This window comes from Leuresthes tenuis, unplaced genomic scaffold (assembly GCF_036924035.1).
Source record: "Leuresthes tenuis unplaced genomic scaffold, fLeuTen1.0.hap1 SCAF_17, whole genome shotgun sequence".
Lineage (NCBI taxonomy): Eukaryota > Metazoa > Chordata > Actinopteri > Atheriniformes > Atherinopsidae > Leuresthes > Leuresthes tenuis.
Window position 1 is genome coordinate 3,426,984 of NW_027325371.1, and position 24,839 is coordinate 3,451,822.

Sequence of the window (24,839 nt, forward strand, 5' to 3'; positions counted from 1 at the left end):
TTAATGCTGTTTGCTTTGGAACTGCACAGATCCATCATTGCCAAAAAGGGGGTGCAGAGAGATGAATAACCTGAATCACACCAAATATTTTAAACATTTTAAACCAATTATAGCTTCCAGGGTTAAATCAATATGGAAACATGTCTCTTTGCAAGACTTAAAAAGCTTAAAACAATAAATGCTTGATTATCTGCTGATGGAGGTTTGTCACTTGTAGTTTTTCTCAACTAATGAATAAATAGAAGAAGTAATTTAAGCAGTTTTCGAGCAGCTGTAAATTAATTGTTCAGCCACAAAACACTTGTTCTGAGGCTTGTGTCAGACTCTTCCCAGACTCCAGATGCACATCAGCTCCTCAAATGCACCCGTCACCATCTCATTTAAATATTTTCAATATTCTGAGTGAATCAGGAGTGAAATTATATTCATAAACTACAAACTGGATTTAATCTTGTCCAGTATCTATATTGTAAAAGTGGGAAATGAATCGCCTCGCATGGCTTGACTTTGTTTATACACCTTCTGAGAAATTCCTACATTTCAAAGAGGAGTGAGAGGAAATTAACGTCCATTGGTCTGGTCAGTGAGCACAGTGAAAGAGTTCATATATTTGCCCATGGAGAGAGACTCTTAGGTTTCCAGAAATGAGTTAATTCAGCCGAGAGTCTGTTCTCACACTTATTAAATGCATGTGGCGTTATCTCTCTTTGTCCAATTAGAAATCACGTTTCTGTATGATAATACGCTGCTGTGAAGAGTGATTTAAGCATGAAGTTAGAGAGTATATCATGCTTAGATGAGGCTATGCAGGGTTTTTTAATCCAGAAAGGCCTTTCAAACTATAATTAAGCCCCTCTTTTCCCAAATGTTACACACAAAATACATGAATATCTATTGTAACTGCATGGTCTTTAGGAATATCCTCATGGCTATAATGTGGGATTAAGAAGTAGTAGTTGAACAGATTTAAAATGTCTCCAAACAGTCAAACCCACAAAGATCAGCCTTATAGAAGTGGATTTAACTTTCATATAATGTCTTTATATTGATTTGTGTCTTGGAATACAACTTTCCCTGTAATCTTTGTGCGCTCATAGGTGAAAACGAGTTTTAACAAGCAAAAATGTAAATCTAAGTGATCCTATGCAGTAGTTATGATTGATTTTTAGTCCGAACCGATACTTTTTACACCTGTTTTCATTTCAAACTTCACGTTTCTTCTCAGCCAATGTTTAATGTTGTTCACCATGTGTTTGGTTAGAGTTTGGCACACAAAATACCTGGTTAGGATTAGCCATTAAGCATGTTTTGGTTTGGATTAGGGTGTCACAAATAGCTATTTTTATGTCTTAAAGGGGAACTCTGGTATTTTTAAACCTAGACCTTATTTCTAGCATGAAATACGTTCATCTACTCACTGAGAACAATTTGGTGAAAGTCGACGCCCTTCGGAAGATATTTAGATAACTCGAGATCCATATAACGGAGTGAACGGGGCTTAGAGGATGCAGCCTCTAAATAAGGCATTATCTGTCTTTATTTCACCAATACTTTAAGAAGAATGAATGAATGAACGTGTGCTATAGCTCTGTTAGCTCATAGCTGCTGTTATGTGGCTACTTGCAGCTATAGGAGAGCTAACGGAGGGATTTCTACTCAGGCACTCTACTGGGACCACTTCATCCACACGCCCCCCTGCAGCACAGTTTATTCACTCCGTGCTCTGTGACAGTCGGCTAACTTCACACAGAGTTTGCTGCTGATAGTTTTGTGCAACATGGCAGGATATTTATCAGATTTTGACGACATGGACCACAACTTTGAGTACGATGGACGTCCTTTTACCCTCTATAAGCCCCCCGATAGCCGCCAATAACAACAACACAGCAGCTATGAGCTAACAGAGCTATAGCACACGTTCATTCATTCATTCTTCTTAAAGTATTGGTGAAATAAAGACAGATAATGCCTTATTTAGAGGCTGCATCCTCTAAGCCCCGTTCACTCCGTTATATGGATCTCCAGTTATCTAAATATCTTCTGAAGGACGCCGACTTTCACCAAACTGTTCTCTGTGAGTAGATGAACGTATTTCATGCCAGAAATGAGGTCCAGGTTTAAAAATACCGGAGTTCTCTATCAATAGGTGACAACTCCCAGATTTTGCACCTTTACATCGGAGAAAAAGTCCTTCTCAAGTGTTTCCTTTGACGAGCCACAAAGGCCTGGATGAAGGATGGAGAAGAAGGTGGGTTGATCAATACTTTCAACCACGAGACTCACCTTGAAACCAAGACACAACTGTTTCTTCACGTCATGTTCAGGCGATTGGTTTGTATGGATGACACAAACTTTCTTGAGAAAGAATCGGAAAACAAAAGTGAATTTGAAAGGGGGAAAAATATCCAAGAGCACGACTTCTTTTCCATTCAAGCTACAGTTTCTCTTTAACTAAACTGCTCTCATGTATTGTGTTTGGCCAGAAAGGCAACGGGAAGAAGCAGCCAGAAGATAACGGATGTGAGGATCTGAGGATGGAGACATATTGCTTGTCATGTTACTGAACCCATTCTGAACATTAATGTTGATATAAAGCCCTCTTGGTTGATCATTCTAAGGTCTTTTTACACAGTGGATCAGGCGGTATTGATGCTGGACTGTCTGAACTTACCATTGGATGCTTTGGAAATCATCTATCATGCAGCTAGAAGTGTGTACAGGTAGAAGGCATCACTTCTAGTTACTCGTTGTCACCAAAGGTGTCCCTCAGGGGTCAGTTTTGGGACCATCCCCATTCATTCTACATTTCAATAATCTTTTTTGTGGTTAAGTCTGTACCTCAGTGCAGATACTGGGAATTCTGATTTATTGGGCTGTTTTTTACGCCTAACATTCAGCAATTTGTTTAAATAAAAAAAGGGGGTGCTGGATTATGGTTATATCATTTATATGCATACTGCTTCGCAATGTCTACTTACAATGGATACAGTCTCCCACGAGCTCTAAGGTTCATTACAAACCTTAAAATTCTAACTCATCACTGTACATTATCTTGTATTCTCAGGTTGGATGCCTTGTCCTCCCACAGACTGACACAGTGGCACATTCTCCCATCATACCTATGGACATATTTCCTCCAAAAAGTATGAGAACTAATCATGTTTGCTGCCAAGATTTGATCGTTTTAACGGCACCTACAACCTGTCAGTCGGGTAAAAATGTGTTAAAATGTGTTAAAACGTGGCACTCTGTACACTTAGATTTAGCTGCAAAAAGAAGGAAGATGCAGGTACACCAACTAGCAAAATAATAAAAGAAATGGAGTTGGTTCAGTTTCTTTTTGACAAATACAGCCAGAACCAATAGTGAGGGGCAGTTAACCTCTTCTACAGGGTAGAGCGTAATCTAATTTATCCATTAGCGGGTAGTTTAAACCCGTAGCTCACCCCTCATGCAGCATTACAACTCATCCTCTTTTCGTTTGGGAAGTCAGATGGGCTTCCAGTCACAGTGTGTTATTCTTGAAATGTTTGTTCACTAAGTGAGGGTCCTCATGGGCATGAGACATTATGCAGTGAGTAATCAATTATCAAATGTTTCCACTGTGGCACAAGGAGTCCCAGAGAACTCCAGATAAAATTATGATGTTTAAATAGCTTTCATTTTCCCAGCAGTGTGCAGCTCAGTAACAGTAACTGTGCAGCATTTGTGTGTCTGTGGACATTTTGGACACTGGACAAGCAAATCGCTGGTCATGTTTTATCTGCACATGTAGAATCATTTATCATCTGTTCCGCAATCAGCCGGCCCTCCCATCAATTCTGCAGGTCTCAGAGAGCAGTGCAGAATACATAAATGCCTCAATGCTGCACCACTGTGTCCCTGTTTGTGTCTGAGCCAACATGGAAACACACAGGAGCCCGAGGCATGAGCAACAGAGATAAGAGTTTTACAAAATGACAATGCTGTGGCGTCAAACACGTGACTTTTTCTGTCCAAGACAGGGTGAATCAGAGTGATTACTACATGTCCCATAAAATGTGTTGACATCAAGCACTATGAGCTGTAAAATTACTACAGGATGGATTGTTTTTCATCCCTTTTATTGTGCGACAACTGCAGCACCAGGTCAGCAACAATGATCATGAGACGTTCCTCAGCAGGCTCTGGATCCCTGAAACCAGCCCTAACTCAAGTTTATTATGAAAAAAGGAAAGTTTTAAGCCTATTAGTGAACGTTGAGAGAAATATTTAGCTTTGTAGGCTTTAATTTCACTTTAGGTGGAAAGGATCTACTCTCTCCTTTAACATTTCCAAAATTGGAACAAAACAAAACGAAACAAGCAAAGAAAAACTGATTATTTCATACTTTTGTGTGATTGTTTTTGGAGCTGTTGTGGTCGAGCTCAATCAGTCTCTTTTCCTTCAATTAGTGATAATTGATTCAACACTACTTTTCCTGGTACACTATATGGAATAAGTAAAAATGTCTCCATATATCCTGACAGTGTGCAGCATGGTGGGATGGTTTTTCGTGGTTCAAATGTCCAAAAACAGGCCCATTTCACTTAAAACCACAGAGGTGATCGTGATGCATGGCAGGTTGTCTCTTTGTTGGTTTTTTATTCGAACGGCGACCAATAAAGTGCACTATAAAGTGAGAAGTGTTGGTTGGAACAACTTCCGCATGTGCAGTTAGGTTCAGTTAGAGCGCCCCCTGTAGGCCCCTGCAGGTCTGACTGGGGAACCCCACCTGCCAATCAGGCGTCGGTTAGCTGTCGTGGTTACTGTGCATTTGACCTGGAGTTTGCTTCTTAACGATAAAAACTTTCCCCTTATCGAAGAAGGTAACCATTTTCATGTTTTATTAAGTGAAAACAAACGTCCTGATATCAGTTAAAACGGTTGTTTGACTCCTTCTGTTGTCCGTTAGTGTTTATTTAGCAAACCGCAACTTTGGCGACCTTGCTAGCTGACCAACGGTCGAGTTAGCTAAATTATATTAGCTAATTCAACTTGAATAGCTTGAAGTTACGCTGGTAGTTTTGTAACTTATTTAACGATTACACAGTTAATTTAATTTTAAAACCGATTGTATGATTTGATAAGCTCACAAAATATTACATCTATTGACCACACGTCAAAGCAGCGTCTTTAGTCATAAAATCAGTTTTAAATTACTTTTAACTTTGCTGTAATGGTTTTTTCAAACAGAAAAGCCTTTTCTAATTGTAAAAATGTAGACCATCTTTCGAAATTACAACAAATGTTAATATTTATCAGACTAATTCTGCTCACAAAGGCGTAAAGGCATAAAAATACGAGGATTCGCATTATGTGAAGTAAGATTTTCCTCTAAAATATCTCTTTGCTTGGATTTTACAGGTGCAAACAGGGAAAAATACGCAAAAATTTAACTTTAAAGAATACAAAACGGGTCTTTTTTTTGTTTAGTCAATTAATCAAAAACAACACCATTAAAACCGTTAAAACCTTTTCCATATTTCTTCTTTACTGTTTTCCACATTGATTTAATTAAATAAGTGCAGCCACGGTGCAATAACCCTGCAGTGGCAATTTAATAAATGGCTTAAAAGATAATTAGTTGGAGTCAGTTTAGTTATCATAGAAGGAAGCTAGTTGCTTCTACTTTGGTTAGAATATATGAAACACCGAATACTTCCCCAGTTTTTGTAGATTTAAGCTAATATTTTGAGGAAAACACACCCTGTTTAAACAAAGCAACTGTTTTAAATTGAGCATCATCCTCCTGTGTTTTTGGTGGCTTAAGTGGGGTCTATATAGTATTTTGAAGAATAAATCATGTGGGATGGCCCTACTGGTGCCTTTAATTATTATCGTTCCTCTTGTAAAAACTACAACAAACTGGGGCTTGTGTTTTATGTCTGTGATTAACATTTTCTTTTCTTGTACTGTTGTTTTTGAGCTGTAATACCTACACATCCCTCTTTTGGTTACTTTCTGTCTTAACTTTGGTATATAAATGATTCTCTGTATATTATATCATCTATATTCTGTTTTGTGATGAGTCTCAGCTGCTGGATTGTTGGTTTTATTTACCTGTTGCTCACTGAAGTATTGACTGGTGTTGTATTTTGCTTTGTTGATGTAAACTTAAATGATTTATCATTATCCTTCACATTATCTTTTTAAGCACAAGTCTTCAGCTGCTGATCTATTTTCTATGTTTGTAGCTTGAAACTGTGGCCGTCCTCGCGTGGATCCAGCTGCACCCTCTTCATCACAGACTTACTTTAATTGGGTAAGTGTCTCCAGTTTGTGAGGATATGTTTATCTTGTCTACACTGAAAGAGAGACAACATTTCCACTGTATTTCCACTGAGTTCTGTGTGAGATTAACAATCATTAATGACTATCTGTAAGCAAAGTATTCTTGTATCTGTGGGTCTTCATGTGCGTTATGGTGCTTTCCTACTGCTGATTTTAGCTTTGATATGATAAATTCAAGATTGTCTTAGCTGTCTTTTCTTATGGGTAGTTATTGAAGTTTTAGGTTTCTGCAGTTTTGAACATTTAATAAATTATTTCTTGCTTTTGATACCAGGCTTTGTAGATTTACTTCTGCCAGCTCTACCCTAGCTGTAATGAATTAATTTGGCTTAAACGGTCTGGGATTGGTCTTTTCACGGCTAAGCTGCAGTTCTTCTTTCTGGCTTTACTTTGACACATGTACTGTGATGACTTCATACACTTGATTTGATATAAATGCTGATTATGGTTAATACACTCGGGCTTCACATCTTGGTTCCTTCTGCCTGTATAGCTGTAGTAGGTGGAAACAGAATCACCCAGTGGATAATTGTGACAGATATTTGCCCAATCGCACGTCTTGTAAACCGGAAGCGTCACTTTTGGCTGTTTTTAAAAAAAAAAAAAAAAATCAATGCATTTGTTGGGACGGAAACTGAGAACAAGTTCTACGAGATAATCTGTTACAAATTTCCCAAAGCAATTGCTATCGTGCACCTCGAAGTTTATCAATTCCTCTATTGCCGGTGACTTTTATTGAATGTCAGACTTTCAAATAACACTTTTCACGCGCCGTCACGGCACAAATTCCTTCTTTCACACATAGAAAAACAAGCTCAAGGTTTGATTTTGTGACGTAAAAGAAGAAGGCAAAGATCGGAGCTCAAGTGTTTGTAGCTCACGAGGAAGAGCAGTCGTCCACCAATCGGAAGGTCGGGGGTTTGACTCCGAAGCGTCCTTGGGCAAGACAGTGAAGCCCATGTTGCCTACCGATGGATCCATTGGTGTATGAATGCAGCGTGAATGTAGGAGGAAGTAGGATTAGACTAAGTCGTGCTATATGAGTGTGTGTGAATGGGGCATGTAGTGTTTTGAGTGGTCAGCTAGACTAGAAAAGCGTCTACAGTCCATTTACCATCGCCAGGCTACTCCGTCCCATCAGGTGAACTGGGTTGCTCAGTTTGATCCAGTTCAATGTCATTTCAATATGAACTGTTTATACAATACAATGTTGGAGGTTCTTAGTTAAAACACAAGCTTTCGATCACCCATTCTGTGTGAACTGAAATAATTGTGTGTGTGTGAGTGATATTCATTGAATTGTTGTGGATTGTGGACTGGATAGTGTAGTGGTAAGAGTGCCACATGTGACCTGGGTTCAAATCCCCTTTATGAAAGGTACTACTACCTCCAGTAGGGGTTCTTAGGCAATGCCCCCTTACCCTGTCTGCCTACCTGTAAGTCGCTTTGGATAAAAGCGTCTGCTAAATGCATAAATATAAACATAAACATATTGTATCTTAGAGCATGTAGATTAAGGGGGACTGAAGATGATTGCAAAAGGCTCTTGCGATGGCCTTGTTCTTTATTAAAGGGTAGTATAACAATGGAAATACACATGATATTTTTTATGCTTTTCCCTTCTTTTGGAAGTTCAATGGGATTACATTAATGACCAGAAAGTCTCAGAACAATGGTGCACCCAAGGCTGTGAACTTAGAAAATTTACGGAAGACGCATCAGTGCTTTGTTCACAAAATTGTCTTAATAATTTCATCGATTAATCTACTGAGATGATTTGGAAAAAATAGAATAAAATGACGAAAAAAGGTAAATGTATTGAATTGTAATCAGATCGAGAGGCTACAGTATATTGTCTCCCAGAATTCTTTCATATACCAACACAGAATTTAAAAATCCTTTAAATAACAATCAACAGGTTAAATTCTTATGTATTAAATACTTTTCAACATTTCCATTTGTTCTAGTAGTATTATAAGTTTGGCTTACAAAGTCCCAGCAGAAATTTACCTCTCAGTGTTTTCTCCTTAAAATGTTGCTGCCCAAGATATTATTGCACTGATAATTGAGAGTAAACACTCTCAAATACACTATTGGTGTAGAGTTTTATTTTTGCTTTGACCAGAGGCCTAGGGAGGAGCCTCCAACCATTCAGTTAGTGGGCCTGGTGGAGGACCAGTAAGGATGGTGGTTCAGACCTCAGACTCCAGGCTGGATACCCTGCCCCAGGGCTTTGGCACATAGGGACTGTTGACTCGGCGCGCCACCAACACCTGCCTCCGCTCCCTGCTCCCAGAGCCTGGGTCTTCCCTCTTTCCTGTACCATCATATGCCCCAAACATATTGTTGTGGTAAACCACCTGCCTGTCACTCATACGCGGCAGCATTGCTGCATTGTCTTGGCAGTGGCTGGTACAGGGAAACAAGTGGCACATGTCCTTAGGACTATTGTAGAACTGGGATGGTGCTTGTGCCAGCGGCCCCACGTAGACTGGTAAGTCTGTGTATGAGTTCAGGTAGGTGGAGTAATGTCTATGCACCACCGTGGAGGAGGAGCGGCGAAGGGCAGCGGCGTTCTGCAGGATGGCTTCCCTGTAAGAGGGCAGTCGGGTGGACTCGGAGTACTTGAGCTTTTGCTTGTAGGGGTAGGAACCCATATGAGCTGGGTCCAAGTAGGCTGGCTCAGCAGCCATAGGGTAGCAGGTTAGGTTGTGCCCCAGACTGCCGTATAGCTTGTGAGGCTTTGGGTGAGGCCCACCCACCCGTGGAAACAGATCCGGCATTTCTGCTCGGGAGGAGGCGGATGTGGAGGGCTTTGTCTCATCCACCTGATGGATTCTGTCATTGCCCCATGTGGCTTTGAGGAATGAGGCTCGTCGGTTTAGTTTGTCCTTTCCCAGGAGTGGTATGTCATCCATTTCGGGCTCCAGGTAGGATTTCATACAGGAGTTACAGCTGGGGCTACCACCAGGGTAGTGTCCCGCAGGGCAGGCCATGGCAGCTGCATCAGGGGCATGGTTGTTCAAGAGGTGATTGGCCCTCAGCTCAGCAAAGCAAGATCGAGGCTCGTCGTAGTCGCCTCTCACTCTGGGGTTTGCAGCATCGAACACATAGCTGAAGGACCTCCTTCCCCGGCCCACACAGTCAGGAGGGTAACTAAACTTCCTCCTCAGAGGTCCTTTGTGCTCAACGTAGATGTCTGGCACCTGGAACTCCCTGTAGGGAACAAAAGGAGAGGTGGGATGCATTGCCTGGTTCTCCACATACAGCCTGCTGCTTTGGTGGGGATTTGGAGTTCCAGAAGTGGCCGGATCCCTGATGGCAATGTGTGGGCTGCTGAGGCTGGAGATGGGCAGAGTTCTCCCTAATATATGCTGGCTGCTGCGGGTGGGCAGCGTGTACCGGAGCGGTGTGGGCCGGGTCACCACCCTGGGCTTTTCCAGGAGGGGTTGGGTGGATGTGTCCGCATAATGCACTGGAAAGGTTGGTGTAATGGCCCTCTGAGGGTACGGCGAGTGGTTGTCTGTGATGCTTGAGATGTAGGGCATACGTCCGTGGGTCATATCTGTGGTTGTTACTCTCGGTGGCAGGCCGACCCGCACATTATCAGCTCCACGTCTGCTCCAGTTCTCTATTGTTTTGGTAGCACTGTCAAGGGAGTTCTCCACTCTGGCCGAGGACACCATGTCCTTGGCTGTCTTCAGCATCTTGAGCATATTGGCTTGTGTATAGTTGGTAGTGATGTCTGGACTTTGCATGCTCCCATTGTAGTCGGTTTGCTCTACCCCGTTGAAGCAGCTGTAAATGCCCTGCAGAGGGATGAAAGACTAAAATTACAATCTTAATGTTTAATCGGACACCAAAATGAACTAACAATCTGCTAAAAGTTACATTCACATTTTGTTACAGTGATTAATTTGTTAGATTTCTCTAAAAGTAATTATATGGAAAACTGTCGCTGCAGAGGGAGATGGTTTGTTTGCTCTGTGTCGCTGTGATTAAAATGCTTTTCTCACACTTTAGGCATATAAATGTGTCATTTCCTGATCATGCACATACCATATTTCTCCATTTTTATACCACTGGCCTTATTTTACTTTCAAGTTTTGTATAATTTTGCATAATCTCACCTTTGTGACCAATCTTGATGCAGAGATGAAGGTTTTTAATCGAGCAATTTAAATTAAAATTTATTTCAGCAACTCATTTCAAGAAAGTCTACACAAAGTCTGAGCTCATTTAGTTGTTGCGGCCCTTGAACTATTGTGGTTGTCTAGCTGTTTGACTTAATGCATTTCCAATCCTCCAAGGAGGCTTTGAACATTATTATATAATGATTATTATATTTTGACAACCAGGAACTGTATATTACAGTAAATAAACCACTTTTTTTTTTAATGTGAGGGTTACTTACTCTGCTGATAGCCAGAAGGAAGTCCAGTCGCTCTGATTTCCGGACCGAATGCCGAAGTTTCCAGTAGAGCAGATGTTCCCAGGCAAACACCAGCAGGCTCAGGCCCATGGCAACCAGCAGCATGTAGAAAACTCCAGCCATGTTGTCAATGTCCAGCTTACTGCTCATGACCTCTTTCTTTTCATTACGGCAGATGCCTGTGAGCCAGACAGTCTGCAGCTTTTGTGTGTCACCTGTCGGCGAGGAGGACAGAATAAAGGTTTAATCCCTATTTCTGTAGCACCAGTATTATCAGTAATGAACATCCCATGAAATGCATTTGGAAGGGATGATGAAATTCTCTCAGATATCCAGCCGATCAAACTAGCTAAACTTGTGCAGCTCTTGACTTTTCTATTTTAAAATCCTGCTCACACAGCAGTTATTATTCCAAAAGAATAAACTACTCTGAGGGTCTTTAACCTGTTTTTTTCCATCTTATTTTTGTTTTTTTTTCGTGTCATCACCTAAACAAAAAAGCTTTCTCTCCAAATCAAAGGATTTTTCTGCTGATGTGAGAACAAACCTGTCGGCTTGACATTATGTATTCCACATTATTATCATCCCTCATACTAAAAGTTGCATATTCTGCTGAAGGTGACCAGGCTTTGAGGCTTAAGTTACCAGAATAAATCACCTCTTTAAACTCTCTTTTATTGGCATGCATTTGTGGGCCATCTTTCGCTGAGATAAATTCCACCATAATGGTGTTTTGTAATCTATATTCATATCCATTCCCGCTTTCTTTCCTCTTTTATGGGTACAGTGGCTTTTATTGTATCACAAGACTGCATTATCTGTGCCTTTTTTTCCATTTCCTGTTGTCGTTGCTGTTCAAGCGTACGGAAACACTGCAAATACTTCACCATCAGCCAGGAACTGCAGCAGGGCCAGGTCGATGGGTCGTTTCCAGCGCGAATCCTTCTGCAGAGCGATGCCATAACCAGTAGTAGCAAACACTTTTCCACTGCCAATGGTCACCAGCTTGCAGCCTTCATCTTTGCCAGCCATATAATTCAGCACAGCAGCATCGTAGATAAAGGCATCCAGTTTCCTATCATGATAAAGGACAGAATTCTTACTTAAAGAACTCAACTGTTGGCTCAGCGTTGCTTGCACTTCCACTCTGTTTGTGCTTTTACTGTATGTGATTCTCTGCAGGCACCTACCCTGTTTTGAGGCTATTAAGGGCATCCTCCACTCCCTTCTGGTTGTATTTGACCATGTGGGAGTGCATCTCGGGGTAGTTACTCCTTATGTTGCGCTCTGTGCTGCCATTTGGGACCGTACCAAAGCGGAACGGAGGATACTGCTCCTGTGGCTTTTGAAACTGTTGAGGGAGATGGAATATGACTTTATAATGCAACATGAGCCGTGTTTTAGTGACTTAAGGAACAGAATGAAACTAAATCAGCCTTCATTGCTTAGATTTTAGTTTGTAACACGTGCATATGATGAAATTAAATTAGTTTCGTCACCCTGATGTTAAAAAGTCACACATTTAAAGCTCTGAGACACTATGACAGTGACATTCTGTTAATTTACACATCATTTCACAGATAGAAATGAACGGGGGGGGGGTCTAGGATGTGGTGTCCACAGGCGTTCAAACTTCCTTCTTGCTTTCATTGTCTCCAGCATGAAATGAACTTTATAATTTTGCTTTTGGCAGTTCTATATGTGTGCAATTATGTATGGAAAGGAAGAAAGACGGGTGGGAATACAGTAATTGGACTTTTTCATTAACTTTATGCAAATACTCTCAGCACATAAGTAAAGGAACAATGTGAGCTTATGTATTAGAAGACTTTAAAAGACTTTCTCTGAATCCAACATCTGCTGTTACCTTACGTTTCAGAGGCTGTGCGGTGATTTAGAAACGTTCTACTGATCTCTCTTTAGAGAGAAAGCGACGACTATTTGCAGCACCAGATGAGGGGAATGTTAAAAATGTATTTTTGTAAAGTATACGACCAAAAGGACTAATGCTGTTCTCTTGGATTGCACTGACAGCATGGTGTAGAAACATTTTCTGGCTTCACATAGGGAGGAGACGTAGTGTGTGGGACACAAACTGATGATGTCAGAGTTACCCACTCAGTGAGGTAATCGTCTGCCTTCGTCTACTTTGACAATAGGTCACTTTCTTCGGCTTTGTCTTGTCTCCTCATTTGCATTTACTTCCCCCAAGTAGTTGGACACTGTATAGACTCTCTGAATACATCTTAGTTTCTTTCACTGTGTCACAGAGTTGATGCATAATGAGAAGTTAATTGTAAATGACTGTGCTGGAATGATAATGAGTAACGGACAGCTTGGTCTTTTCCTCAAATACCTCTAACTCCTTCAATTGCCTGAAAGCAGCATAATTTTTCATTCTGATGGTTTAACACGGATTTCCTCGTCAGCTCTATAGAAGAAATCCCCAGGCAGGACAAATATGCATGAGATACGGTATATCCAGGAAATTGTAATCACCGTCTGCTCAGAAAAGCCTCTCGTATGTAAGATGTCACATTAACACGTTGTTCTACAGTCTGTGAGCTAAAGGTTAAAAAACTACAGCCAATTACTGGATTAATTACCGTTGGTAGCCTCACCAAACACTGTTTACACACCCAGAATAGAGCGCTTTGTTTTCCCAAGCTGTACGTGAACAACAGGCACTGTCAACGACGAGGGTCCGCACCTTTTTATCACTCAGTCCAGACACCGTGTCGATGTATTGCTCCTGGATCATGAAGGCAGCCAGGTTGGCTGTGTAGGAAGCCAGGAAGATGACCGCGAAAAAAGCCCAGACCAGGACCATGATCTTACTGGTGGTGCCCTTTGGATTTTCAATGGGGACGGAGTTGTTGAAGACGATTCCCCACAGCAGCCACACTGACTTCCCAATGGTGAAGGTTGGACCCCCAGGATCTAGAAACATGGGCCAAGAGTGGACAGGCCTTAGTTGGAGGATGTTTGTTTATCTAGTAGGCTGGGAGATTGGACTGAAGATGCAATCTGTTGGTTTCCTTAGCTGGGACATTATTTTTTGAATTGGCTCTATATGAATTAATTGGATTATGATTATAATGAATTGAATTCCAATTGGCTTGAATTGGACTATATTATTTAAGTGCCTTGAGATGACAATTGTTGTAATCTGGCGCTATATAAATAAAATTGAATTGTCCGTTAAATGAAATGCTAGAAAATATCTTAATTGAGTTTTTCTACGCGTGTCAGAAAGTAGATAGAATTACCTGTTCAGAAACCCCAAATAATAGTCATTAAAGTTGTGCAAAATTCTCTTTTTAGTATTGGTTCAGGGTTATTTTCTGCATCCACCCATTCCGTGTTTGCTCGTATGTTTCTGTGCTCACGTGTCACTGAAACTCTCACAAAAGCTGGATTATTACGTTAGATTTGTATCTATCAAAGCCGTTGTGCAACCTGATCCAGCTTCAGGTGACCGGCTTCGTTGGTGCAGCGCTTTAATACAAATTAGAACATCTCATATTTGCAGACATTGATTCTCAAACTAAACGAGGAAGCGGATTGAATCGAAAACGATAACAAACAATGATGGTGAAACAGCCGTCACTCTGACTGATAACTCCGGTCGGCTAATACTTAATAACATTCTGAGATAAAATCTATACAACCCACTGGATGCTGTATGCTCTGTAGTACATTATGAAATAATGTACAAAGGGAAAGACTGATTTAACAAAGATCAATAGGACTATTTGGCCTTTTTTCATTATAGGGAATGGTATAGACCACATGGCTCTGAGTTGAAACTGCAGTATCTCAGTTTAACAGCATTGATCCAGTATGTGACCATTGTAAATGGGCTTGGATGGGACATTTTCTCTAAAGCCCCTTTATATCCTTAAGATTGCGGTGTACGAGGTACGCTATCGTACAACTGTTGTGTTTAACTGCTTTTACTTTCATTTTAACTAAATAAGAAAGTTAAAAAATGAGTTAATCGTTGTAATTATCTTCCCTAACATGGTCACAATAGAAAAAAATACAAAACTGTAAGATATTAAGCAGATATGAAAGCACCACTTAACCCTTTAATGGCATTTCCTCAAGACAATAATGATAAGAATCAATGTTTTTCCCAAAAGGTTAAGATGTCAATTAAGGTCAAAGGTACAGAAATATGACCAAATTATTCCGAAGCCAAGCGGTGAAGTGGTGTAATGCACTTTGAAAGTTTGAATGATAGATTTCTGATGTCGGTATTCAGTCAAAACCCAATTAAACCCACATTTCAGCAAAGCAGGGGCTCTCGCACCAGCTGACAGACTCACCTTTGGCGGTGACCAGGCTGCGGTTATAACCAACCGGACTGCAGTATTCAAAGACAAAGACTGTGATGGCCACGACGGTCAGACACATGACGAACATCATCACCCACACCGCTGGACTGTAGGGTTCTGCAGAGACGGGGAGTTTTTTACATAAATGCAAGGCTTTTCCTGTCAATTTTTGTCTCTATTTTAAGGAAAAGGGCAAGCGACCTACTCTAAGAAGCTTAAATGAACCAACTCCATGATGCCATCCCATTACTCTGTTTCTCACCTAAAAAAGCCGATGGAGAGACGGTCCCATTGCTCCTCGCCACCATCACGCTGATCCCCGTCTCCACAAATGGCACCGAGAAGTCGATTATCTCTGAGCGCTCCTCGTTTATGGTCAGCGAGCCGATGGCCATGTCTGCCCGTTTGTAGAACACCTGTAATGGAAGGAAGGCCAACAGAGATACGTTTTATATGGAATAGATATATGGAAGTGGATAGTTGACACCACTCCTGACCTTTGAGATAAATCTCATCTATCAGAGAAGTAAACACCTCTTTCCCTGATGGTGATATTTACGGTTCCTTCAGGACTGTATCAACAGTTTGGACACAACTCAAAAGGTTCTCGGGTGTTTTTTTGCCATATCTTCAATATCTAAAAATACTTGTTTTATGTATTGATCAAATATCCTGGACTCAAAGGTGAAGTAAGTAAAAATTTGGTGGTTTTTTTTGCCATATCTTCAAAATCTAAAAATACTTGTTTTATGTATTGATCAAATATCCTGGACTCAAAGGTGAAATAAGTAAAAATTTGGTGTTTTTTTGCCATATCTTCAATATCTAAAAGTAATTGTTTTATGTATTGATCAAATATCCTGGACTCAAAGGTGAAGTAAGTAAAAATTTGGTGTTTTTTTTTGCCATATCTTCAATATCTAAAAATACTTGTTTTATGTATTGATCAAATATCCTGGACTCAAAGGTGAAGTAAGTAAAAATTTGGTGGTTTTTTTGCCATATCTTCAATATCTAAAAATACTTGTTTTATGTATTGATCAAATATCCTGGACTCAAAGGTGAAGTAAGTAAAAAATTTGGTGTTTTTTTGCCATATCTTCAATATCTAAAAATACTTGTTTTATGTATTGATCAAATATCCTGGACTCAAAGGTGAAGTAAGTAAAAATTTGGTGGGTTTTTTTGCCATATCTTCAAAATCTAAAAATACTTGTTTTATGTATTGATCAAATATCCTGGACTCAAAGGTGAAATAAGTAAAAATTTGGTGTTTTTTTGCCATATCTTCAATATCTAAAAGTAATTGTTTTATGTATTGATCAAATATCCTGGACTCAAAGGTGAAGTAAGTAAAAATTTGGTGTTTTTTTGCCATATCTTCAATATCTAAAAGTAATTGTTTTATGTATTGATCAAATATCCTGGACTCAAAGGTGAAGTAAGTAAAAATTTGGTGTTTTTTTTTGCCATATCTTCAATATCTAAAAATACTTGTTTTATGTATTGATCAAATATCCTGGACTCAAAGGTGAAGTAAGTAAAAATTTGGTGGTTTTTTTGCCATATCTTCAATATCTAAAAATACTTGTTTTATGTATTGATCAAATATCCTGGACTCAAAGGTGAAGTAAGTAAAAAATTTGGTGTTTTTTTGCCATATCTTCAATATCTAAAAATACTTGTTTTATGTATTGATCAAATATCCTGGACTCAAAGGTGAAATAAGTAAAAATTTGGTGTTTTTTTGCCATATCTCCAATATCTAAAAGTAATTGTTTTAGGTATTGATCAAATATCCTGGACTCAAAGATGAAGTAAGTAAAAAATTTGGTGTTTTTTTGCCATATCTCCAATATCTAAAAGTAATTGTTTTATGTATTGATCAAATATCCTGGACTCAAAGGTGAAATAAGTAAAATTTGGCCATCCGATGCCAAGATTTCTGGCTTCCTAACACACATCTATGGTGACAGAAATGCTACTACTCGGAGCAGCAGTCCTTCTAAATAAAAGTTTACCGAGCGCCATTTAAAATGATGTCATGGCAATTTAGAAAGATGCTGTAGTGGCAAAACAGACAATTTAAAGAAATACCATTTATTTTAAATGGCATACCCTCTAAGACTAAGGATGCTCTCATTAACTAATGTAATAACTGGTAGCATTGCATGTTGGATATTAATTTTAGATCACAATTTAACAACATATGCATCAGATTCTTCTCTTGGTTACAACTTAGAGAACTAAAGAACAATTACAGTAACAAAACTTCACTAAATTACACAGAGGCAGTAAGAACAAAGCATTTAGTTTTGGCTTAATTCATTTTGTTGGTTTGTTAGTGACTGTGTGAGTGTCTCAGCAGTGGGTTCATTGCTGAATTGTCCATCTCTAACAGACCTTTGACGCTTCTTTTAAAGGTTTTGAATAAGCTTTTAAATATTATTAAACAGAAATCCTTCATGTTAGAAATCAAAAGCTGTTTTTAAATCAAATGCAGTAACTTAACCCACAAACACCTACACTTACCCAACATTATCCTTAATAATGCCACGATGAATGCTGTGCAAACAGTTGGAAATGTAGTGATCTTTGGGAGGCTTTAACCTCCTGTCTCCCAAAATAAATAACAAGCAGCGCTCAGCCTCACACATAATGCAGAAATATAGATGCAAACACGTGTAAATGAAGTAAGCTGGTCTCCCTCTGGGTGAATAAAAATCCAGCGATCAGAGTTGACCTCTACCTGCTGCTTGTTGTGACGATATTATCGGGAGAGGACTAAGTTTCCTGTTTATGTGATTTACCTGAGTGTGATCAGACCTCGATCTGAAGAAACATGAAGCATCCACAGTGCAAAATGAGTAGAAATAATGGCTTTAAGACTGCAGCATCACAGGTCATCGGAGGGTCGTAATCGTCTTTTGTTTTTAACCCCGCGGTGACAGGACCGGACACAGGTGACATATACAGACACCTTTGCATCGTACCTTCCTGATGTTTCAGAGGATATGTGGTGAGAGATATAAAAAAAGAACAGACAAAAACAAACAACTATGCACTGACTATGCACGAAATGTTCCTGGTCTGGAGCCCTATAAATGTGAAATATAATAAAATTGCAAAGCTGATGTTTTATCTCCAAATGTCAGGTGGATTTGTTGTGGTGGATTAAAGCTGCAGTAGTTCCACTACTGATTTGTAAAGCAAGAGCTCCCATGTTGTCCATCTGTACTGCAGCACGTACTATTATGATTATTTCTGTTCATAATGCACCTGCTTACAACATGTAGCTTAAAATAAAATGAATTGTTGATGACTTTGCAGGGTTATTCTTGCTAATGCTCGATCTTCTCTGACTCCCCTGTACTGTTCAGACTCCTATGTGAGTGTTTTTTAACCTTTTCTGCAATAACACACTCCTCTTTGTCATGTTGATGAAGAGCCTGTGGATTTACAGTCCAGACACCCTGCCTCATACAAGCCATTAGCTCTCCTATGAAGGCTGATGCCTCATTGAGCACGTTGGCCTTGTGGGTTTGAGGCCAACTATTGTTGTTTCCCCTCAGCTCTCCAGGAGGAGGGCCAGCTAGAATAATTTGACTTTAGATCATTCACAGGCACGCTTCCTTTTGCATTCTACAGTTCAACACCACTGGCATTAATTGAGTCTATTACAAATGCTATTGATCAGAAGCAATATGCAGTATTCCTGGGTCTTAAAAAAAAAACATTGCATCCAATCAATCATAACATGTTAATCAATTAAATGGAAAGGTAATGGATCAGAGAGGGAGTTTTTCACTGGGCAGAAAGCTATTAAAAGCTGTGAAGATGGGAGAATATTCCACATCATGCTTTGACATTACATGTGGTGTTCCCCAAGGCTCGATTCTGGGCCCACAACTATTATGTATATAAATGACATCTGTAAGGTTTCTGATAGATTAAAATTAGTATGACAGAAAAATTTTTTAATTGAAAAGAGTTAATGGACAAGTTAAGTTTGTATTTATGCAAAATAGAAAAGTGGTTTGACAGTAATAAGGTTTCTTTAAATCTTAGACAAAAAAACGTGTTGTTTGGGAATTGGAAAGGGATTAAAAGGATAATTAATAATAGAATAAGCTGGAAATTTCATGTAAAACGTGTAAATTCAGAAGCATTTTAGTTCTGAATAAAACTAAACACATTTGGGACCAAAAGTTTGTACATTTATACATATAAATGTTCATTATTATCATTAACTATACTCTAAAAAAGGGCTAACACAGATCACACAAATCAGCTTTTCTTGAAATCAAAAATATTGAAATTCACGGATCTGGTTCAGTGTCACACTGCACTAATAATGTATAAAGTAAACAATTCACTACCTAATTTGTTGTTGTAGCACAGAACCATTTAATTTGTTATGAAACAAAAGGACACAGCCTTACTCTCATAGTTATTTAGCACTGATAAGATGGATAGAACGGATCCAATTTGATAAGTTTATGACTTTACAGTTAATGGGGTGCTAAAGTTAATTGGGCACTGATTGTTATCTGCTGACATTTGCCCTAAATAATCTGATTTGTGGTCTCAGGAGACGTGGGAGAGGAAAGCTGTGCTGTCCCAAGCAAAGCCTGGAGCTTATTAGGCCAGGAATATACTATTATATTAAATGACATGTTCGTGTTGGCAGCTTCCAGTAGGGGGCGCACCAGATGACTCAGGCTGTCCCTGCTCCATTTCCAAAATGGTGCTGATCTCTAACTGGTGTTTTTCACAAGCATAATGTGTACGATGTGTCTTGTAAGCTTGTGAAAATCATATTAGCCACATCGTAAAGATGAAATAATTGCAGACTTTTAGCACTTTGACCCTCTATCTGGTCAGATTTGGCCTTACGCTGCTCCTACTGCTCACCTACATATTTTATCTTGAGAACGTGTCGATGAGAAGGGATAATTTCTGAGATCATACGCAAATGATGCTCCAAACAAATGCGAGATACACAGGCTAGCTACGATAAACACATGTAGTTAAAAGCAAGTATTCTCCTGGTCTCAGAGGGCAACAGTGTTTCCCAAAGAATGAGACGGAAGCAGGAGCCGCAAGCAATACAACAAAGGCATCCTACAACGTATTTTTGATTATATTAATTAATTGTCATTCATATTGCACACCGGTTGCACACAGTTAAGTCCGTATTTTGATCAGTTATGCAGTTACACTCCCTCTCCGTGCATGAAGCAGAGCGTAGCAGCATGAGGAACGGAAGCACAGAAAGTAATTAAGGTTTGTTTGAAAGGTTGCTGCGTTTTTCACTGGGTGCTTTCTTACAAAAGGGTATAAAACCAGTGATGGGCAGATGTGGAGCCCAGTGTTCAACAGCTAAACCCTGAATCTTTACACAGATGTTCGGCATAAAGTAACTAGCTCATGGCTAATTAACGTTTAGATTCACACAGCAGTACCGACACTACTTCTCCACCTCTGTAGCTATGTCATATGTTATCAATAACATGCACACAACCCTTATTTTCCTCATGAATAAACTAAACACCAAATGAAATGAATCAGTCGGTAAAAAATAAAGTAGCCTGCAGAGAAGGGTTTGAGCTCGTGTTCTGATTAATTTTCTGAGTGATATTGATGTCAAATTTTCAGTTTTTGAGCCTGTATTCTCCCTTAATGGGACAAACGTTTGGGCATCAGTGAGTTCTTTACTTTAAGATGAATAAATACTGTAATCTTGACTTTAACTGTGTCTCTCAGTGGAATGGAAGTTAACTGTTTTAGGCTCAACATTTTCCAACTCTAACCCGAATCCTCCTCACTGTATCACTGATAAATGCTTGAAGAGACAAAAATATTGTTTTAAAACCTATGAACCAACGAGCCGAATCCCTTTCTTTAAAATAAAACGAGACATTATTATTTATCTGTAGCACACTGAACATAGAAAACATATGAGTCTGTTTGGTACATCGGTTTCACCACCACTGACATGTTCTGTCACTTTGTTTTTATCTTTTATACATATGTTTTCATCCTTTCTTATTGTTGGATTTATTACCGGCAGCTGTTCCTTCACATTGTGGTAAACGGTCTAACTTTTAATGGTCATTTCACCCTGTTCAGCAGATAGATGAGTAAATTCATGCCTTCAAAGCAGAGTTCTGGTGTCATCCTCACAGGTTTGGGACAGATCTGAGTGATCTTTCATTTCTTACTTATGAAATAAAGCATCCTTTAAACCCCAGATTCTTTAATTTATCAATAGTATCAAACTTAATGCTTAAATAGTGCTTATTCACTGTGTATATCCAGGATATAGTATTTCACAGATGCTCCAACTTACCTACTCATGTGTTAGATTTAATATAACACATTATTTACTAACTTTGCAGTGAATATTTAACTCCTGACAACACGGAGACTCGATCTCAGTCATTAATTGAGCAACCCTGAATGAAGCCGGCTGTCGTTCGTACCTCTCCGATCATCCCGTTCCAAATGCCCCGGACCAGCTTGCCGTGCTTGCCGTTGGTGACGAGGTAGAGGTCATAGGAGAACTTTATGGTGCGGGACAGCTTCTTCAGGATGTCTATGCAGAAGCCTTTACAGCACAGTTTAGTGTATGGTTCGTTGTGACCCACAATACTGGAAATAAAGAGGAAAAGAAAAGGTTAAAATGCTCTCTTCTTACTTATCATAGGGTAAAGAAGTTAAATCGGTATCATGTGTGGCAGAGCTTGTGGGGCTGAGGAAAGGACCAGCCGTGACCCCGACATTGAGGCTGGGTCCTGACGTCAGGAACCGGGGTTGGAGGAGGGAAACTTGGAGCTACTCCACAGGCTTTTACATTATGCCACAGTCCCAACAGATGGAGCAACAGCTGGGCTGAGCAGAACAAATCCAACATAAATGAATCCCAAACAAACAATGGTAAATGGAAGTGAAAGTTTTAAAAATGTGTGACTAATAGAGTCTGATGTCAAAGCACATGTCTTTTGTGCTGAAAACCTTTTTATTTATTTATTGTTATTGCTTTAAGTTTGGTCCACATCGTCCAATTTGTCCATTTTGATTTAATTCAGGAGAACAATGTGACAATATCTGGGCTCAGTATCAAGAAACTTCTGTCTGGTTGCACCAAGATAAGGTTTATGTGTTCAAAAAGCTCTTATTTTCATCTTTATCTGCCATAAGACCTACTGACTGCTAAATAAAACATCAGAAAACTAGAAATTATGATGATGGGAAGCATCAGAAAAGCTAAAAATATGAGGTTTAACAGTGATAAAGTAGACCATGGCTGTAAATCCTCATCTTTATATGCTTCACTGTTCAGGTTTGTTTTTAACATCAGGACCTGGTTCTGGCACCTTTCAGCTCAAACTGCTGGTAAAGCTAAACATCCATTCGTCTTAGATCATATAACTGACGCCTTTACTTGTGTTTTGGAGCAAATAAAGCATAATTTTCAGGCTTAAACTCTCCTCAGTTATGATGAACTCGCTCACTGTTGCTGTGCTGCTGTTAAAAAGCCACATGTTGGAACTTTTAACTGTCTTCTTTGGACGAACACCTGCCCCTCCCAGCATGTGATGTCTGCTGCAGCATGCTAATGGATTTAAAGAGGACGTTCTGAGCTGTTTGACTAACTCCTACAAAAATACTCAGTATGCCTTCGTAGATACCCCACTGATGCTCAGAGAGAGCAGGCAGCAGAAGCCAAAGAGACAGTTTTATGCTCTGCATACCAAAAGCAAAAGACTGAGATCATTTCCCCTCAGTTATCAGCAGCGTTACCAGGAATGTTAAGATGAAAGTGTCCTTCACTTTCACTCAGTGAGATCATGAGTCGGGGAGAAAAAGCAAAGTGTTGTGCCTCGTAAAAAGATCCTTTGCTCTGATTTAGAGAAAAAGCTTCACCCTCTCCTCTCTTTGAGTGTTAGTCTTTCTTTTGGTGACTCCCTTTTTCTATCATTTACAAGGCATGCGGCACTTCACCATTTATTAGAGTAAGTCATCATTCATTCATTCTGTTTACTGTACTTAAATGGAGTAAAACACTGTCCAGGACTTACTGATTTGAACAATTAGACAGTAATGTCCTGGACTTAAAACGTTCCTTCCTGTTGGAAAAAAAATCATACAATGTTAACAATAAAGAATAAAAATAACTATTAAGTAGCTCTTGTCCTACAAAAGTTTATATCGTCTCTACCTGCTAGCTAAATATCCCATAATTTAAAAGGTGGATTAGCTAACTCAGACTCCGACTTTGCTGTCCTCATTAATAGTTTAAACCGCAGAGGCACTGTTGATTAGCCCCTGAGCGTTTGGATCACTATGTCTAAAACACTGCTTTGAGCGCTTCAGTGTCAAGCTTTTTGGTTGGAGGATCCTCTGGACCCCAGCTCATCAGAATCTCCATCTCGTTTGGGCCTAGGGGTGGGCGATATGGCAAAAATATCATATCACGATTTTTTTAAAAATAAAATCATGATTTCGATTTTATCACAATCTTAAATTGAAAAGTGAAAAACAGACAGTGTTGCAGAAGTATTTTCAGCAGCTCGTACCACGGGTCAATTCCTTAAAGCAGGTGTTCGAACCCCTCCTTTTCTACCGTCTCGAACGGTATCATATCTAAGATAAAAGGTAACTGCTTCCTCTTTCTATCACTTGCTTGACTTGTCATACAGAGTGCCTTTGTCAAATGCCGGTGTTAATGTTGTCTGTTTTGCTGCTTACGCTAGCTGCTGCCTACGCTAGCTGCTGCTCACGCTAGCTGCTGCTCACGCTAGCTGCTGCCTACGCTAGCTGCTGCTCACGCTAGCTGCTGCTCACGCTAGCTGCTGCTCACGCTAGCTGCTGCTCACGCTAGCTGCTGCTCATGCTAGCTGCTGCTCATGCTAGCTGCTGCCTCCACCTGTGGTGCCGGTGCCGCCGGGCCCCTCGCTGTTTGGCTCTCAGCATACTGTTTGGGATGCTTCCTCTTCAAGTGATTGAACAGGTTCGTCCGAACCGTTTCTGTACAAACTTTGCAAATTACATTTGATCAGTTGCGGAAAATCCAAACCAATTCCATATAATGGAGGTGGAATTTTTTTTAGCGACCAACTCCTCCTTTGCTTTTCAGCCACAGCTCTCCATGCTGCTGCTGCTACACACAAACAAGGAGGCGAGTAAGAAAGCGCGTCACTGCCCGTAATTCGCTGTGATTGGTCGGTCAGGTTGATGACGTAATACGTCCGGTGCGTCGGTGCATCAGCATAGAGCTGCAGTTTATAGAATGTGCCCGAGACGATCCCACGACCTCTGCAGTGTGACAGATCGTTACGGATCGTCTTCACGTTGCAATCCTTCACGATTTAATATCGCCATATCGCCCACCTCTATTTGGCCCTCCGTTTAAAGCTTGTGTTAAGGTGGGTTGAGCTACTTTTGAGCTGGAGCAAGCTCCCTCCACTTCCAACAGAGGCTCAAGTAAGCAACAATATAATAACATACAAGGTCGATCCGTAAATCTTTAATTGCCGTCAAGCTGATTTTTCCAGCGTTCTTTCCCAGCTGCCATTCAACACTGGATGTAAAACACCTAAAGTCTCTATCATAGCTGCAGATCTGCAGTTTTCAGCTGTTTTGGTTGCAGCCATGTCTTCGGACAGATGTCACATGGTGTTTGTTGTATTTCTGTGCCCCAGGGAACTTGAAGGTTATGATGAAGCACTTTGCAGCGCCTGAGTTATGGA

The 24,839-nt window shown here is 40.0% G+C and overlaps 1 protein-coding gene across 1 annotated transcript in view; it reads right to left on the reverse strand.

Annotated features, from left to right (window-relative positions):
• Positions 1-7,845: 7,845 nt before the first annotated feature.
• grin2ca (glutamate receptor, ionotropic, N-methyl D-aspartate 2Ca) overlaps positions 7,846-24,839 on the reverse strand; it is a 63,978-nt gene continuing 46,984 nt past the window's right edge. The window contains exons 6-13 of the mRNA XM_072369372.1: positions 21,570-21,738; positions 15,347-15,500; positions 15,076-15,201; positions 13,455-13,684; positions 11,935-12,095; positions 11,632-11,819; positions 10,727-10,959; positions 7,846-10,121 (exon numbers count right to left, since the gene is read on the reverse strand). Of these exons, the coding sequence (XP_072225473.1) occupies positions 8,505-10,121; positions 10,727-10,959; positions 11,632-11,819; positions 11,935-12,095; positions 13,455-13,684; positions 15,076-15,201; positions 15,347-15,500; positions 21,570-21,738 (2,878 nt within the window). The 3' untranslated portion in view covers positions 7,846-8,504. The remainder of the gene's footprint in view (positions 10,122-10,726; positions 10,960-11,631; positions 11,820-11,934; positions 12,096-13,454; positions 13,685-15,075; positions 15,202-15,346; positions 15,501-21,569; positions 21,739-24,839) is intronic.